The sequence below is a fragment of the Amphibalanus amphitrite genome, unplaced genomic scaffold (genome assembly GCF_019059575.1).
Source record: "Amphibalanus amphitrite isolate SeventyFive unplaced genomic scaffold, NRLGWU_Aamphi_draft 000174F_arrow, whole genome shotgun sequence".
Lineage (NCBI taxonomy): Eukaryota > Metazoa > Arthropoda > Thecostraca > Balanomorpha > Balanidae > Amphibalanus > Amphibalanus amphitrite.
This window is the reverse complement of record NW_024881669.1, coordinates 850,137-867,293: the sequence shown is the minus strand read 5'-3', so window position 1 is coordinate 867,293 and position 17,157 is coordinate 850,137. Positions and strand designations below refer to the sequence as shown.

The 17,157-nt window shown below is 52.0% G+C and overlaps 2 protein-coding genes across 17 annotated transcripts; one reads left to right on the top strand and one right to left on the bottom strand.

The window, feature by feature from the left end:
* Window positions 1-10: 10 nt before the first annotated feature.
* LOC122383811 (mediator of RNA polymerase II transcription subunit 21-like) lies at window positions 11-7,234 on the bottom strand. Of its 10 annotated transcripts, none has more exons than XM_043370590.1 (3): window positions 7,190-7,234; window positions 1,677-2,054; window positions 11-873 (listed from the first exon to the last, which is right to left on the bottom strand). In XM_043370590.1, the coding sequence occupies exons 2-3, from the start codon at window positions 1,935-1,937 to the stop codon at window positions 700-702; spliced, it is 435 nt and encodes a 144-aa protein (XP_043226525.1). In that variant the 5' UTR covers window positions 1,938-2,054; window positions 7,190-7,234; the 3' UTR covers window positions 11-699. The 10 variants fall into 10 exon arrangements, with proteins under 10 accessions (XP_043226525.1, XP_043226529.1, XP_043226526.1 ...); XM_043370594.1 differs by having other exon boundaries at window positions 7,182-7,205; XM_043370591.1 differs by having other exon boundaries at window positions 7,170-7,194.
* Window positions 7,235-7,496: 262 nt separating this feature from the next.
* Window positions 7,497-17,083, top strand: LOC122383804 (tryptophan--tRNA ligase, cytoplasmic-like). Of its 7 annotated transcripts, none has more exons than XM_043370569.1 (5): window positions 7,497-7,525; window positions 14,371-14,542; window positions 15,080-15,308; window positions 15,702-15,884; window positions 16,097-17,083. In XM_043370569.1, the coding sequence occupies exons 2-5, from the start codon at window positions 14,392-14,394 to the stop codon at window positions 16,776-16,778; spliced, it is 1,245 nt and encodes a 414-aa protein (XP_043226504.1). In that variant the 5' UTR covers window positions 7,497-7,525; window positions 14,371-14,391; the 3' UTR covers window positions 16,779-17,083. The 7 variants fall into 7 exon arrangements, with proteins under 7 accessions (XP_043226504.1, XP_043226502.1, XP_043226506.1 ...); XM_043370567.1 differs by lacking the exon at window positions 7,497-7,525 and adding an exon at window positions 7,553-7,706; XM_043370571.1 differs by lacking the exon at window positions 7,497-7,525 and adding an exon at window positions 7,574-7,706 and having other exon boundaries at window positions 14,387-14,542.
* The last annotated feature ends 74 nt before the right edge of the window (window positions 17,084-17,157 follow it).

The following is a 17,157-nucleotide window of genomic DNA, read 5'->3' as shown; positions in this document are numbered from 1 at the left end:
GGATAAATAGTACAGTCTCAACAAATGTATTCGCAAAATATGTTATCAACTGAACAATTTCATGTTCACCGAGACAATAAATATAGCCCAACGCATCCGGATTACACCCAGTGACGTGTCTGATTCAGCAAAGCCGTCACGAATTGTGTAAAAAAAAAACTCAATTTCAATTTCAGAATGAATGAATCGGCATAAATTAGAGAAGTTCGTAATCTCTCGAATATAAATGGCCAGACAGAAGTTCAAAACAAAATGATAACGAATGATAATGACCTTTCAAGGATAGCGACAAGATTCAAACCGCTGTACCTTTCGTGCTAATACGTTTACACAAATGCCACCACACAGCATTCGCGTTTACGATACGTTTAAGAACGTGCATCTTCAATGTGAGATGTCGCCGAGCCATTCCCTCACCTCATCCTGTGAAAACGTATGGGACAAACGTACAAAAGAGCGCTAGACAACCCCCATTCCCCCACACATCCAACATCGTCTCTCAACACAACACAGCGCGTCTCTTCAGCGCACGGCAAGTTCCTCGTCCACTGCTCTTTGCACCTTCCAGCGGCGAGCGCCGCCCCTCACTGACCATGTCCAGGCGGTAGGGGTGCCGTCAAAAGACGTCCTCTCCCCGTCATACCCACTAGCGTCCATTCGCCGCGAACCCACCGGTGTACACTCGGGCGCGCGCTCCGGTCACGGCTCGGGCCGGTGTCCGGCCAGCAGCAGCTGTGTGTCCAGCTGGCTCTGCGCGATATCGTGCAGCGCCTCCTGGATCCGCTGCAGCAGCTGCTCGCCGCGGGACACCACCTCCCGCAGCCGCTGGCCGGCCGCCTCGTTCTCCCGCTCGAGCAGCTCCAGGGCGGACAGCTGCCGGTAGAGGTGGCCCGGTCAGCGGTGGGCTCGGAGTTGAATACAGTGCCAGCGAGGTGCCATACAGCAGCAGTTGCTCCCACTTCTTAATGAGAGGTGCTGAGTCCTCACGGGGTCGTCAGTGATAGTGGGATCTCCGTCACAGTTCGGTGAGGAAGTTATCTTCTGCATTTTGGTGGAGGAGTTTCCATTCACCCGTACTTTGTATAGCTCTGAGAGCAGAGTGACTTACCTGCAGTTCGGTGGAGGAGTCCTTACATGCAGCTCGGTGTGGGGGGGCGGGGGGGGGGGGGATTTACCTGCAGCTCGGTGGGGGGGGGGCGGGGGGGGGGGCATTTACCTGCAGTTCATTGGAGGAGTCCTCACCTGCAGCTCGGTGTGGGTGGGGGTGGGGTGGGGGGGGGGGGTATTTACCTGCAGTTCGGTGGAGGAGTCCTCATCTGCAGCTCGGTGTGGGTGTGAGTGGAGTCCATTTACCTGCAGCTCGGTGTGTGTGTGGGGGGGGGGGTAATTTACCTGCAGCTCGGTGTGTGTGTGTGTGGGGGAGGGTCCATTTACCTGCAGCTCGGTGTGGGAGGGGTCCATTTACCTGCAGCTCGGTGTGGGTGTGGGAGGGGTCCATTCACCTACAGTTCAGTGGAGGGGGGGGGGGGTCCGTTTACCTGCAGCTCGGTGTGTGTGTGTGGGGGGGGGATCCACTCACCTGCAGCTCAGTGGAGGAGTCCTCACCTACAGCTCCGTGTGTGAGTGGGGGGGGAGGGTCCATTTACCTGCAGCTCGGTGTGGGGGGATCCACTCACCTGCAGCTCGGTGGAGGAGTCCTCGCTGGGCAGCGAGTCGATCAGCGTGTCAATGTCCTTGGCCTTGCGTCCGATAAGCGTGGCGAACAGCTGGGCGTAGTCCTCTGCCGGCTGCACGTGCTGCGGCGTGCGGCCGCCGGCGCGGTCGAAGCCGGGGAAGTGGCCGGGCGCCGCCTGCTGTTGCAGGATGCCCACACTGTTACAGAACAGCTCGGCCAGCTCGTTGACGGCGTCCTGCAGCTGCGTCAGCCGGTCGGCCATGGCGGCGCAGCGCTGCCGGCCAAGTCACAGGCGCGGGGGAGAGCAGAGACGCCAGCCGGTCGGGAACAGCAAGGGTAGATCAGCTTCTGACAGTGAAACGGCGCCACCTACCAGCTCCTGAAAAAGGTGCTGATACTTGTCAGTGATTATCCACCTGTACTACTGAGGAAATAGTCAAACATTGCAATAAAAAAGGGATAGCAGTTAGCACAATACATTCGAAAAAATGAAACCAAAACCTTCAAGCTTGTAACCTGGCAACCTTGCAAGCCACCTTGAACCATGAAGCTTGCAATACAAGCTGATAATTCATCAACATCTACTTTGCATCAGAGCTTTGGAGTCGAAGTCACTTGGAGTTATAACAACAACCCAAGAGTCTGAGTCGGGACCGTCCAAGCTGCCTTGACTCTAGAAAATAACTGAGCAGTCACGGAACTGACTGTTCAGACTCCGAAACATGCATCAGAATCTGGGGTAAGAGTCACTCATGGAGTTTAAAATTGCACGACTTAAAAATAGATTTATATACAGGGTGATCCAAAAAAATTGGAACCCCTAAATTAAAATGTCCGGAAGTCCGACAGTTTTCACAGTATTGACAAATTGCAAGCACCATTAGAAAGAGCGTTCAATTCTCTATAAAACCAAGTTGATTGAACTTAATTATTACTATAAATATTGCCCCAGTTATATGCCTATAAAATTTGTGTCACGAAACTCACTGAAACGGTTTTGAACATTATGCGCAAATCAGTGATTTGCGGTTTGCTGTTCTGACCACGTTCTGACCATGTCGCATGTTGGATGTTCATGAATAAAAATAGCTCATTCACGTGCTTTTGTAAAAAAAATGAATTTCAACAGGAGCAAAAAAAAAAAAATATAGTCATTCGGTGCCCCGTGCCACACGGCCCACTCAGTGGTCGAGTTTCTGGAAGCCTGCCCGGCCATCATCGAGCCAGATGCCTGGCCACCGAAGAGTCCTGACCTCAACCCTTTGGACTTCTTCGTGTGGAGCGAACTGGAGCGAATTATGCATAGAGGTCAGAGGATCAGCACCATATAGGAGTTGAAGGAAAGGTTGACGGCCTGCTAGGATCAGTTGTCCCAGAGACTGACTGCTGGCCTGCGCCGTCGGAGCCGTCCCGAAGCGACTGCAGGCCTGCGTGACGGCCCACGGAGCTCGCTTTGAGCACATGCTGGGATGAACAGCGGAACTAGGACGCGTGTATCTGTTCTATTGTGTGCTTCTGTGTAAACTTTTATGTAATAAAATTTAAATTGGATGTGGTGTTATTCGCAAAAAACAACAGATGGAGTGCTAACGGATTCAGTGCATTGTTAACAATTGGCGATTTCGTTTCACTCAGTTTTCTGACGCTCATCCCAAAAGCTTATAGTGTGTCAGTGCTTTACAACATACATGCACTAATTTGACGTGATTTTATAGAGGATTTAATGCTCTTTCTAATGGTGTTTGCAATTTTTCAATAAAGTGAATACTTTTGGACTTATAGACATTTTGATTTAGGGGTTCCAAATTTTTTGGATCACCCTGTAGGTAGGTTGTCTGCTCTGAATAGGAGCCGGCTTTGAAACTTAGATCATGATTTTGTAGCTGTCCTGGTAGCCTACACAAAACTCTGTCCTCTCAAAATCGATCCTTTTCTCCTCGACGAGGCTATTCCTTCGACAAGCGTTTTGCGCTTTGCTCCTCCGGACAGTGTTCTGTCCCGAGTATTGTTTTTGTTGTGGTCGGCACCGCTAGCGTCAGCCCTCTGCCAGGAACCACGCCACCCGTGTTCGTGGACGACACCCTCTGACATTGCTCGGACAACAAGATCGACGCTGTATGGGAGCGGGCGTAGCGAGCGGCGGACACCCTGTTCAGATGGGCCCGGGACAAGACGGAAGTAGCCAGCCAGAAAAGTAAGCTTCTAGTCCTGTCGCAAGGCCACCGAGACGCCATCGGTTGCCATAACCGTGTGGCGGGCAAGATGGCGGAAGGGAGGCGGCCCTGAGCTGAGAGACTGCTCGGCGTGAAGTACGTGGTGCTGGACAGGACCCTGGGGCTCGGCCCGCACTGCCGCAACCTTCGCTGCCGTGTCCGCCCCCACATCGCCCAACTTCGACACATCACTGGCCGCAGCTGGGCACGGAGGAGCGGCAGCCCCGAGCTGTCGCCATCGGCCACGTCAGAGAGGCCATCGAACACACAACGGCCGCCTGGCTGCCAGCGACGGCCAGGACTGACATGGAGGTGTTGGGGCGTGAGATGCGCGCCGCAGTTCGTCACCAACTGCATCGGATCGGTCCCCCACCATGGGGTCACGGCCGAGGCGGACGTTGTACCAGTTGCGGCTTGCCGCACGGCGCTGGAAGCGCAGATGCTAACCAAGGTCGCAGCTCCGCTCACTGAGGACCTTCTGCACCAGGTGGCAAATGCAGACCTAGCGCGGCACATCAATTCATAGAAATTGGCTTAACCTTGGCCCACATTGGTGTTTTGCCAGCCTCGAACGTATGGGGGAGGGGGTCCGTCGTCCGTTGGACCCCTCTCGCCGTTTGGCCCTTGATCGAGCTAGAGCTTTGCGAAAAAAGCGTGTTGCCCGTGACGAATGGAAGCCGATGGTACCCAATTTTAAGGTTCTAGGTCATTGGTTGACCAGGTTAGGTCAATGACCCGGCCAAAAGTCGGGAAAATCGGAACCTGTTAGAGCGTCGTTAAGTGCGGCTGCTATAGGGGTTTTCGGGGTGCTGATAACGAATATCATGTTAGTTTTTATCACAGATGATGTCTTCATGCATTTAGGCCAGGTCAGGTCAGGTCAAGTCAACTATCGAGCATTCCTAGTACGTCGCATATTCGTAGTACGTGCCAACCGCCTCTGACAGCTTCATGTCATGTTACGAAGGGGCCAAAACTTCTTTGTAAATGTTTAAATGGTTGCTAAATTCGAATTCAGCTTTTAAAAAAAAAAACTAACCTAGAAACATGTAAAACTCGAAAAAGTGAACCGAGGTCATCAAAGGTCAATGACTTGATCTGAGCTTCAAATGACCTTGACACCAACCCTTATGCATGGGACCAGCATCATAACACATGTTTGAATGCTTGACACCACGAAAAGACTGAAAACGCGCAGCTAATGCGAGCTGACATACGCCAAATGGCGATGCCGGCCAAACATGGTCTCGAAAAGTACCTAGGTCAAAGGTCAAAGGTCATAAATTGGGTCAGGGTCATGAAATTTTCAGGGTAGGTGTAAAATTGATTAATGCGAGGGCACTGAAAGTTTTGTGGCAATCGGCAGCTTTTAACATGAGTCCGCCATCAGAGGTCAAGGTTCACGTTCAGAGGATACCTATGTCAGTAGGTGGAACTATGGTCATGAGTACCCAAATATAGGAACGTTCCCATTTTTGGGAACGGAGTTCCCAATTATGGGAACGGGCGTTCCCATTTATGAGAACGGAAGGTAATTTTTCGGCCGTTCGCCCACTAAAACTCATTAGTGCATCACGTCTCAAAAAAGTGCATGCTAATTTAAGTATCTACTAAATCTCTATAAAATTATCTTTAATCTGACCGTTGAACAAGGAAATTGACCGTGGAATGATATTTTTAATGATTTTTTTTAAATGACGGAATGGTGAAAACATGGGTTATACTACATTTAACATGCAATTTTAAGGAAAATGAATCGTTTTTTACATTTTGAGGTCAAGTATAATAATTTTCGCCTGGTTATGAAGTTTCATATTAGCGACACCAGATGCTGACATATGCAAGCGAACACGCGGACAGTCCCGAGGTAAATTGTTGACATTTGGTGTCGAGGCGGACGACCGCGTAGAACGTGCGTGATTTTACCGAACTACTGTTGTAAACTCAGTTTAAGTGGTCGAAAATTATTCAGCCGTATTTTATCAGCCCCGAAAGACATATTTTATTTGGATGCTAGCTGTTTAGCGTTGTTTTTAAGGAACGTCATGAGCGTGGTTTTTGTCTTCGGTTTTTCTAAGCATGATCGTTTTGGGGGAATTTCTTTTATATAGGTCGCTCTGTGTTGCTTATTTATAATTTTTATGCTGATTTCGATCATTTCTCGTGCCCATCCTGCCAGGCGTTTTGCCACTTACACTCATTAAGAAAGGAAGAAACTAGACTTGTATTGGGACTAGGTGTTTTGAGAGTGAAACATATTCAGCGTTCCCATTTTTGGATGCTTACTTGTGCTTGTCAACTATCAGTGTTAAACAGACAGGTGCTTGAAATGCCTCCATCCTCGGCGTGGACGGTGGATATAGGTATGGAAGACCTTGTTGAACGTCGCTGAGCGTTGTGAATTGCGTAATCCTGCAGATTACGTAATTCGCAGCGTGCCCGCTGCGGGATCGACGGGAATAAGATCGCGCAGAAGATCCGGCGAAACATGCGGCGGTCTTGCCGGAAAGATCATCTTATGATTGTTGCGTTAACAATAACTTGCGGCATTGGTCGTGATGCTTGTTAATGAAAAGAGCCTCGAAAAAGGCGTCGGTGAAATCGTTCCCAATTTTGGGTACGCCGTTCCCATAATAAGGAACGCTTGCAGCGCCAGTGTACGAGAGCGTTCCCAAATTTGGGCTCGCGGCCCGGGTGATGGACTGCTTTAGAAATAGGGGAACGATTTGAAACTACGATGAGCCTTACAATATCAGACTCTTTCCCAACAATATTGAGACAAATATCAGGCGGTTCACGATCGTTTTATATTTTTTGGACGTCATTTAACGGTTATTTTTCTTGTTTTAAATAATGCCTGCATGGCGTTCCCATATTTGGGTTAATCGTTCCCAAACATGGGAACGAAAATGCGTTCCCGAAAATGGGTACGCTTGACCAAAGTTCCGCCTACTGATGTAGTGGCTTGAACACTAATGGTCACCATTAGTGTTAGTAACACCATTAAATGGTGTTCAATTCAGAGTACATTCACAGACTCAATCGAAACCAGAGCACGCAAATTGAAATAAAATGTAAAAACAAGAACCCACCCCCAAAGCAAGGCGTCAGTATCATACTATCAGTAACAGTAAAGTTGGTCGAAAGTCAAAGTTGCATAGGTACCTACAACCTCAACCTGATACAAGCTAGGAAACTCTTAGAACCAAGATTCCTATCTCAACCTGATTTCCCGCCCGACTTTTACACACTTATATATCTTGATCTCGAACCAATCGAACCAAAAAGCCTACTTAATCACATAATATTTGATCAGTGGGGCCCTAGGTTTATATAGCCTTGCTCTGTTCGACTTCTCCGCTATCGAGCGAGAGTTGGCTGATGAAGTGCTCGTTGCCTAGCAATTAGCGATTTAATTTTCCAGTTGCCTGGGAACGGCTGCCTGCCGATAATAAAATTTGTGCTATTGAACATATCTCTTAATTCGTTTTGGAGGCAGTTATTGCGCATATTTTCTCATTTATTATCAATAAATCTATTTGATGACGTCAATACAATAAGCCAATCATTTTGTAGTTTGATGTAATTAATGAAATGAAAACCAATTGGTATCGCAGATTGGCTTTGATTCTATGACGTAGGTAATCACCTTCAAATAGGTGATAAGTGTTACAAGGCCGGGCATGTGGAAAAGATCTGTGAGGGGAGATGATGAAGATTGGATTGGATGTAGAGTGGATGGTGTGTAGTGGTCTATTTATCCACAATTTTCCATATTTGTGAATTAGATTGCTAGATCCTGTTTATTCTGCGAATTCGTAAGTTTTGATTGAATTTTGAGTAACGTGACTAATTGCACCTTTGACGGCTCAAGCTGGTCATACAAATGATGCGTTTTATTTTGGCTGATGAAATTTGAGGGACAGTTAAATCATAGGTACATGATGCCTGCTACTGTGGTAACCACGTGTGTCGCCGGCCGGCACGGGAGTTCCCGGCGCAGACCGATTCGCGCGCCGACTTGTGACGTCGCTACCCCGCCCCGGCGCTGGGGGGGCGGCCCAGGACGTGTCTGTTCGTGAACTTTGTCCCATCACGATGCGACCGCGTGGCTGCGGCCTGCGCTGCCGCAGTGCGTCGGCCAGTGACCAATCCGCGCTCCGATCGGCAGCCACGTGGTGTCCGAGTGCTTCTGCGCATGTCTGGGCCCGGCCCGCTGCGTCGGGCCGCGCGCTCCCAGGGACTTCTAGGCCGAGCTCTTGACCCGAGCAGACGCGTCACGTCTGGCTCCGCGATTTGGCCCGTTCTGTCCGGGATTTATAACTTAGATTAGGCAGGGCATATTTGGCAAACTTGGATTTCATTCTCGTCTCTTCGTCGCTCCATTGTCTGATTCGCTGTTTTGGTTTTTGACTTCGTTTTGGTAATTTAAATATAACAACCCGCTCCTTAAATTAATTCTTTTACTTGGGGCCGTTTGGATCGAACTGATTGAATTTTTGGAACACGCACCAGGTTTATATTCTCCATTTCTGATTAACGTAAAATCCAGTCACTGATATGTGGTGAACTGCCCCACGGCACCACATATTGGTGACCGCCGACGTGATTCTTGTTCGATTTTTCCATACTTCCGGGTTGTCGCCTCCGCTCATTCCCGAATCAATTATTTTATATTATTCCCCACATGGATTGCTATTCCGTCGCTCCACAGTGGCTTCTGCGCCACTCTTCCATGATGGTTTCTGTGCCATCTCTCCGCCGTGTGATTAGTTAGGCATTTATCGTCTCGGTGATTTTATTTCGGCGTTCCATTTGCTCTTTCGGATTTTGCACTCGGTGTTATAATTTTAATTGTTCAGTGCATTGCAAACACCGGCTATACTTTAACGATCATGACGAACGAGGGCACGATGGAACCCGCTCGTGCTGAGCCGGTCCATCATGTGTCGATCAAGCCGCCGGTTTTTATGGACACCGCGGTTGACGGCTGGTTTGCCATTATGGACGCCCAATTTAACATTGCCAAAATCACCAACTCGCAGACCAAATTCTACCACGTTCTCTCTGCCCTGCCTCCGGAAACCATCTCGCACATTCCGCGTGCTGTCTTGAGCAACAAAAATTTCTCTGAGCTACAGACAGCCGTCACTGACATGTACGAAAAGACAAAGCCAGAGATGTTTGAGAAACTGATCAGCAAAACGCGTCTGACGGGCCGACCCTCACTCTTTCTAAGCGAACTCAGAGAGGTGGCCGACAAGGTTGGTGTCGGAGACGATCTCGTTCGGCACAAATTTATCCAGTCGCTACCCACAGGCATTGCTACGGCCCTGGCTTCTCAGCGCGAGCTCTCACTGTCGCAGTTGGGCAAACTCGCGGACGAACTGATACCTCTTGTGCAAAACTCAGCTGCTAACATGGTTCACTGTCAGGATCAGGACCCACAGTCTGACTCACAGGCGTTCCTTGTGGCTCAGCAGCACCCAAGGTACCACAGGGCCACTCAGCCACAGAGCCGAGCCGCCACACACTCCCCTGCTCGTGATGCTCGTGATTCAAGAGCGTCTCTCGGTCTCACGCCGTTCCACCCTGACCAGAAGCCGAAAGTATGCCGTGCTCACCTGTTTTTCGGCAGCAGAGCACGCACTTGCAAGCCATGGTGTCACTGGCCCGACAAAGCTGCTGATCTGACCATGCAGCCGTCCTCACGAGCTGCATCTCCCTCCCGTGCAGCCTCAGAGTCGGGAAACGAGAGGAGCAGGCCGTAAACGCAGCCCTCGGCCTGCCGCTCCTTAGGGTCACAGCCAAGGTGAATGATCAGCCCCTGAAATTCATCGTGGATACTGGCGCTGGTGTATCCCTGGTTCCACCCTCCTATGTGAATGGAACTCTAATTCACCCGTCCGCTGTTTCGATCACGACTGCCAGCGGGCAGCCACTGCGCGTGCATGGCGAGGCCACTCTCGATATTGTCCTCCCCACACTCCGACGCAGTTACACATGGACATTGGTAGTGGCTGAAGTGACAGAGCCACTACTCGGTAACGATTTTCTCGCTCACAACTCGTTGGTTGTCGATTGTGGTTCCCAAGTTCTCCGCGACTCCACCACTCTGCTCTCTGCTCCCGGTGTACCGACGACCGGGGAGTCGGTTCATTTGGTGATAAATGATCTCGCTCAGGTGCCTGAGGCAGTGCGGCCCATCCTAGAGGATCACCCCGCTGTTCTCAGCCCTAACCAGCCGGAGTACACAGACTCGCCAATCAAAACCACTCACTTCATCGACACCGGCAGCGCTCCACCCACGTTCGCCAGCCCACGCAAGCTGCCGCCCGACAAACTAACCGCAGCAAAGCAAGCACTCGATGTGCTGCTCAAAACAGGAGTGATTCGTCCGTCTAGGTCCCCGTGGGCCTCACCCATCCACATGGTTCCGAAGAGTACCCCTGGTGAGTGGCGTGTCACCGGTGATTACCGCGCGCTCAACGCCGTAACCAAACCGGACCGCTACCCACTGCCGCACATTCAGAGCCTCTCAACCAAGCTCCACAACGCTCAGTGGTTCAGCAAAATCGATCTGCTCCGTGCATATCACCAGGTGCCTATGAACCCCGCTGACTCAGAGAAGACGGCCGTCACCACGCCCTTCGGCTTGTACGAATACACCTTCATTCCAATGGGGCTTCGCAACGCAGGTGCCACATTCCAGAGGGTCATGGACGGCATCTTCCGAGACGTGCCGTGCGTATTCGTCTATCTCGACGATATTCTGGTATTTTCCGAGAACCAGGAGCAGCATGAGAAAGATTTGCGCCTCGTGTTCAGCAAGCTGGCTGAGCACAAGCTCCGCATCTCACTGGAGAAATGCGAGTTCATGAAGAAGTCACTCATTTTCCTCGGTCATGACGTCACCAGCACAGGTGTCACACCTCCCAAGGCCAGAGTGAAGGAGATTCTGGACCTCCCTCTACCGCATGACTCAGAGTCACTGCGTCGCTATCTGGGACTCATCGGCTTCTACCGGCGTATGATTCCGCGATTCGCCGATGTCACGTTCCACCTGACCGAACTGATTCGACTCAACCCAAAAAGCAAAGAACTGACGTGGACAGAGGAACAGACTCAGGCGTTCAGTGACAGTAAAGCAGCGCTGGCTGGCGCCTGCACTCTGCCACACCCAGTGCCACACTGCGAGCAGTACGAGCTCGTTACTGACGCATCACAAGTCGCGGTGGGTGCCGCGCTCCATCAGATTGTGGACGGAGTACCCGTTCCCATTGGCTTCTTTTCACGGAAGCTCAGTCAGGCCCAACAGAAGTACGCCGCGTATGACAGAGAGCTACTCGCGGCTTATCTGGCCACACTCCACTTTCGTGACATGATCGAAGGCCGCCACGTTACCCTGCGAACGGACCACAAGCCACTCGTGCGCGCTTTTCACAGCCCACACACGGCTAAGTCTGACCGCCAACAGCGCCACTGGTGTGTCATCACGGAATACATCACGGAGGTCTCGTACATTCGTGGCAGTGACAACGTGGTGGCGGACTGCCTCAGTCGCCCGGTAAATGCAGTGTCCCTCGATGCATGTGACCTCCATTTTATCGCAGCGGCTCAGAAACAGGAAAAGGAGAGAGGCGCCGGCAGTGCCGATTCAGAGCACCAGGATTCCGAGTCAGGTCCAGGTTCGCGCTCAAAGCCGCAGGACACATCCCGATTGGAACCAGTAACACTGTCTGGCGACATCACAGTCCTGTGTGAAAACACTGGACCACATCCACGCCCGTACGTACCAGAGGCGTGCAGGCGCGCCGTGTTTGATCGTTTCCACGGCCTGTCACACCCGGGTAGGAAAGGCACCACCCGTCTCATCAGCTCTCGCTATTTCTGGCATGATATGCGCCGTGACATTGCGCGATGGGTGAAGGAGTGTGAAGCATGCCAGGAAGCCAAGGTGCACAGGCACACTCGTTCTCCGCCCGGTCGATTCGATGTGCCCTCGCAGCGGTTCGAAACTGTACATATAGACATAGTCGGGCCGCTGCCCCCGTCAGTACCCCACGGGCACCCCTTCACCGCGCCATTTCGTTATTTGTTGACATGCATCGATCGCGCCACGCGTTGGGTCGAGGCCGTGCCGTTGGTCTCGATCACCGCGGAAAGTGTAGCCTCTGCTTTCCTCGACACTTGGGTGTCCCGATTCGGAGTTCCGCTGCATGTTGGCACAGACCGCGGTTCCCAATTCGAATCAGAACTGTTTTCACACTTGTCTTCAATGATAGGTTTCCATCGCCTCCGAACCACTGCTTATCATCCTACATGTAATGGGATGGTGGAAAGAGTCCACCGAACGCTCAAAGCTGCCATCCGGGCGCGCAAGCAAGAGTGGCTGCGCGCGCTACCCGTCGTTTTGCTAGGTTTGAGAGCCATGCCAGCAGAGTCGGGTTTTTCGGCATTCACTGCCGTCACAGGCGCACAGGTGCTGTTTCCCCGCTGCGCCGTCGAGAAGGTCCCCGTCGGGACAAAGTACGTCCAAGAACTGGCAAAACGTATGTCAGAAATCGATTTCGTCACGCTCTCACAGGGCTCGAACCACGCCCGCACACCACCGACGCACGTGCCACCCGATCTCATGACATGCACACACGTGTGGGTACGCGTTGACCGCGTGCGGCACTCTCTGGAGTCCCCGTACCGCGGCCCCATGCGAGTCATCAGACGCAGCCCTAAAGTGTTCACGTTGGAGCTGCCGACTGGCGCCCACGACACTGTAAGCGTCGACAGACTCAAACCGGCACACATGCCGCCACCTGAGGACACGCTTGGTCCGAGCAGTACCGAGCCTACGGCTCCGGAGCAGCAGCCGTCACCGTCGACCTCGCTCGGGCCCCTCGCCACTGGGGCGCCCGACGAGCCAACACCGACGCCAACGACTACAAGACCGTCCAGCAAGAGGACTTCAAAACCTGGAGTGACGTCTTCCGCATCGCCGGCCAAGGACGACAAGCCGTCCGCGGCTGCGCCGGTGCACACCCGCAGCGGCCGCCGCGTGCAGTTCCGGCCGCAACCGGACTTCCGATACTTTTGAGTGCGCCCGCGTACGTGCGTTCGAGGACGATCCTGATCGCGTGGCGCCGACAGTGAAGTGATAACTGCGTCGCGCGGTGTAGTGATTCTTGCGTCGCGCAGGACCGTGCAGTGACAATTGCGTTGCGCCGTACCGTGTAGTGATTATTGCGTCGCGCAGTGAAGTGTCGATCGCGTCGCGCACCGAGTGATGTGAAAAGTGATTGTTTTGGCTTATCGTGTATGCGCTCCGCGCTGAGGCGGTGAGTACTGTGGTAACCACGTGTGTCGCCGGCCGGCACGGGAGTTCCCGGCGCAGACCGATTCGCGCGCCGACTTGTGACGTCGCTACCCCGCCCCGGCGCTGGGGGGGCGGCCCAGGACGTGTCTGTTCGTGAACTTTGTCCCATCACGATGCGACCGCGTGGCTGCGGCCTGCGCTGCCGCAGTGCGTCGGCCAGTGACCAATCCGCGCTCCGATCGGCAGCCACGTGGTGTCCGAGTGCTTCTGCGCATGTCTGGGCCCGGCCCGCTGCGTCGGGCCGCGCGCTCCCAGGGACTTCTAGGCCGAGCTCTTGACCCGAGCAGACGCGTCACGTCTGGCTCCGCGATTTGGCCCGTTCTGTCCGGGATTTATAACTTAGATTAGGCAGGGCATATTTGGCAAACTTGGATTTCATTCTCGTCTCTTCGTCGCTCCATTGTCTGATTCGCTGTTTTGGTTTTTGACTTCGTTTTGGTAATTTAAATATAACAACCCGCTCCTTAAATTAATTCTTTTACTTGGGGCCGTTTGGATCGAACTGATTGAATTTTTGGAACACGCACCAGGTTTATATTCTCCATTTCTGATTAACGTAAAATCCAGTCACTGATATGTGGTGAACTGCCCCACGGCACCACACTACTACAGTAACCGTGGTTCCTCATGCTGCTTTCATTGCTGCAATATGCTTTTAGCAGCTTACTCACTGACTTTGGGTTAAGTTGTTTCATAAATATTTAACTTCTAGCCTATTGGTAGGTAAGTTGCGTAAAATGGGGCTACCACTATGATTTAAAATTTTGGGTTGTAACCCTTTGATGTTTGAAGATGCCCAGATGAAGTTTTAATCAAATACTATTGTCAATAGACTTAAAAGTTAAAATGAAGGCATGTATTGATTGTTGTATCTGCAATTTCATGGGAACAAGTACTCATAAGAAAATCACGTTTGCCATGAATACCTAGAATTTATGTGCAATAGCTCGTTAATATATATCTATGTTTGTACCCTTCTTTCTTTGGAAAAAGGCTGTGATTTGTTAGCTTAGTCACTATTTCTGTTTTACAGAAATTCTGTTTGTTGTTTTCTTATTCTGATTGTTACATATGCCAATTCTGATTGTACCTACCTACCTATGCATTTACAGGTTTTGACACTTTTAGGAACAATGACTGATAGTAACTGTGTCAGTGAGAAGATGGAAAACACTACCATTGAAGACAAGCCTCCTGCTGCAGCAGATGCAGCAGAGGATTTTGTAGATCCATGGAATGTGACCAGTCAGTCACAGACTGGCATAGACTATAACAAACTTATCAGTAAGTTTTGCAGAAACCAGTTTGGATTGGCTGACCATTTTTGTCGTGGAAAATCTTATCATGATAATTGATAATGCACATTTGGCTGGGCTTTTGAAGGCTTAAGAATTGTAAAAATGTTTGATGCCTTTGTAGAGGTGTATACCTTCCATTGATTCCACATTTATAATGTAAACACATTATAAATGTCGGCATGAACCAAGCTCAATAAGATAAATTTGTAGTTAAAACTTCAGAAAGTGGTGTTTCTTACTCCAATCACCATTAATCAATAACCAGATATGGGGCACGCCTTATTCAGGTTTCATCATGACATGAATGTCCCAACAAGCCCTGGGATCCACTCTCCCTCCTCGGACGACCGAGTGACGTCACCGGCGCCAGCTCAGCCGCGGTGACGTCACTCGAGTACGAGGGCGGGTACCGACTGTTACAGTAGCAACACCAGCGGCATGATGCCCCGGCGGAGCCCAGTGCGGCCCCCGGCGCCACTCCGCGGCTGATCTGACCGCTGCCGTGTCTGTGCGCCGTCCCCAGGCCGGTTCGGCTCGTCCAAGATCGACGAGACGCTGCTGGCGCGCATTGAGAAGGTGACCGGGAAGCCGGTGCACCACTTCCTGCGGCGCGGCATCTTCTTCTCGCACCGCGACCTGCACACGATCCTGTCGCTGTACGAGCAGAAGAAGCCGTTCTTTTTGTACACGGGCCGCGGACCGTCCTCGGAAGCGCTCCACCTGGGTCACCTGGTGCCCTTCATCATGACCAAGTGAGGCGCGCAGCGGAGCATCGCCGAGATATATCGCTTACTGTGCGTGATGTTGTTACAGGCTTTCTCATTAGCAGTCGATTATTATCCGGTTAGTGCTTTGCATTTCTTTTTTCGTTGCGACTATCACGTTAGCGTTGATACCGTACATGTATGTTGCCTTAGGCTGCCCACAGTTGCCACTGTGTCGAGTGTCGTATGTACCCTGGCATCTGAGTCGTGTGTCGTACTCATAAGCTTAAGTGAGCATACTATGGTACCCGCATCTGTCTCCGACCTGAAGCGTATCCACATACTGCTTTTAGTCGAGTGTCGTACCTCTGATCAGTATTGTTTCCTCGCCGCCTTGGGTCACGCTCCTGTCCTGTCTAAGCCTCGTGCCGTCCCCGCCAGGTGGCTGCAGGACACGTTCGACGCGCCGCTGGTGATCCAGCTCACCGACGACGAAAAGTTCCTCTGGAAGGACCTCACTCTGGAGGAGGCGAACCGACTGGCCCACGAGAACGCCAAGGACATCATCGCATGTGGCTTCAACCCGGACAAGACGTTCATCTTCTCGGACCTTGACTACATCGGGTAAGCACGTGTCACGGCCGTACGTGGCATGTTAATGTTTCCCGATTTTTTTAACATTGTTTAAAATGTCACCGTTTAGCCAGAAGAGAGGTATCAGACAAAAGAATCACACTTTGTCGCCGCCTATGAGCATAACAGCATAAATGCTGTTCTAATAATCAGATTGTCTATCGGTGCTACCATTTTTTTTTTATGCATTCGTTGTGTTTCAGGCAATGTCCCCAGTTCTACCACAACATGATGCGCATCCAGCGGAGCGTCACCTACAACCAGATCAAGGGCATCTTCGGCTTCGGCGACAGCGACCACATCGGCAAGATCGCCTTTCCGGCGGTGCAGGCGGCGCCCAGTTTCAGCTCGTCGTTCCCGGTGCTGTTTGGCGGCCGCGCCGACCTGCCCTGTCTGATTCCCTGCGCCATCGACCAGGACCCCTACTTCCGTATGACGCGCGACGTGGCGCCGCGGCTCGGCTACCAGAAGCCGGCGCTGCTGCACTCGTCCTTCTTCCCGGCGCTACAGGGCGCCATGACCAAGATGTCCGCCAGCGACCCCAACTCGTCCATCTTCGTCACCGACACCGCCAAGCAGATCAAGACCAAGATCAACAAGCACGCCTTCTCGGGCGGCCGGGACACGGTGGAGGAGCACCGGCGGCTGGGCGGCGACTGCAGCGTCGACATCAGCTACCAGTACCTGACCTTCTTCCTGGAGGACGACGCGCGCCTGGAGAAGGTCCGCGCCGACTACTCGTCCGGGGAGCTGCTCACCGGCTTCCTCAAGAAGGAGCTCATCGAGCTGCTCCAGAAGCTGATGGCCGAACAGCAGGAGCGCCGCAAAGCCGTCACCGACGAGGTGCTCAAACACTTCATGACGCCGCGGCCGATGCTCTCGTGACGGCCGGGTCGACGATAGGGTAATTTTACACGGACTGGGAACTGTACTGGCTGGGACCGGCCGCCGCGGTCGGAGGTTGTGCTTTACGGGGATGTGGGGATGGGGAGAGGTGAGCGGGGAGTGGGAGGTGAATTTCCTCTGCTCGTCAGAGCCCGTCAATTTGTTACGGTATCGTGGCGGCCCGCTGGTGGATAGCGGGGAAAGTCACAGACAGATTTTACCGGTTTGTGCTTTTTGACTGTTTTTGTTTTCTTTGTTGAGGCGTTTTCCAAGCATAAATACAGCACACGCTCGCTCGGACCCGATCCATGTGCTTTACCTTTGTTCACCCTATGATGGAATTAAACGCGTGATTCTTTCCGAACTTCAATATATTACA

Excerpts from the sequence above, each read along its gene's own strand:
- LOC122383811 (XM_043370590.1), bottom strand. The coding sequence starts at position 1,937 with ATGGCCGACCGGCTGACGCAGCTGCAGGACGCCGTCAACGAGCTGGCC. Across the intron at positions 874-1,676 it reads ACTCCTCCACCGAGCTGCAG|CTGTCCGCCCTGGAGCTGCT; the intron begins GTGAGTGGATCC and ends CTCTACCGGCAG.
- LOC122383804 (XM_043370568.1), top strand. The coding sequence starts at position 7,597 with ATGATGAAGATTGGATTGGATGTAGAGTGGATG. Across the intron at positions 15,309-15,701 it reads GTGCCCTTCATCATGACCAA|GTGGCTGCAGGACACGTTCG; the intron begins GTGAGGCGCGCA and ends CGTCCCCGCCAG. Across the intron at positions 15,885-16,096 it reads TCGGACCTTGACTACATCGG|GCAATGTCCCCAGTTCTACC; the intron begins GTAAGCACGTGT and ends GTTGTGTTTCAG.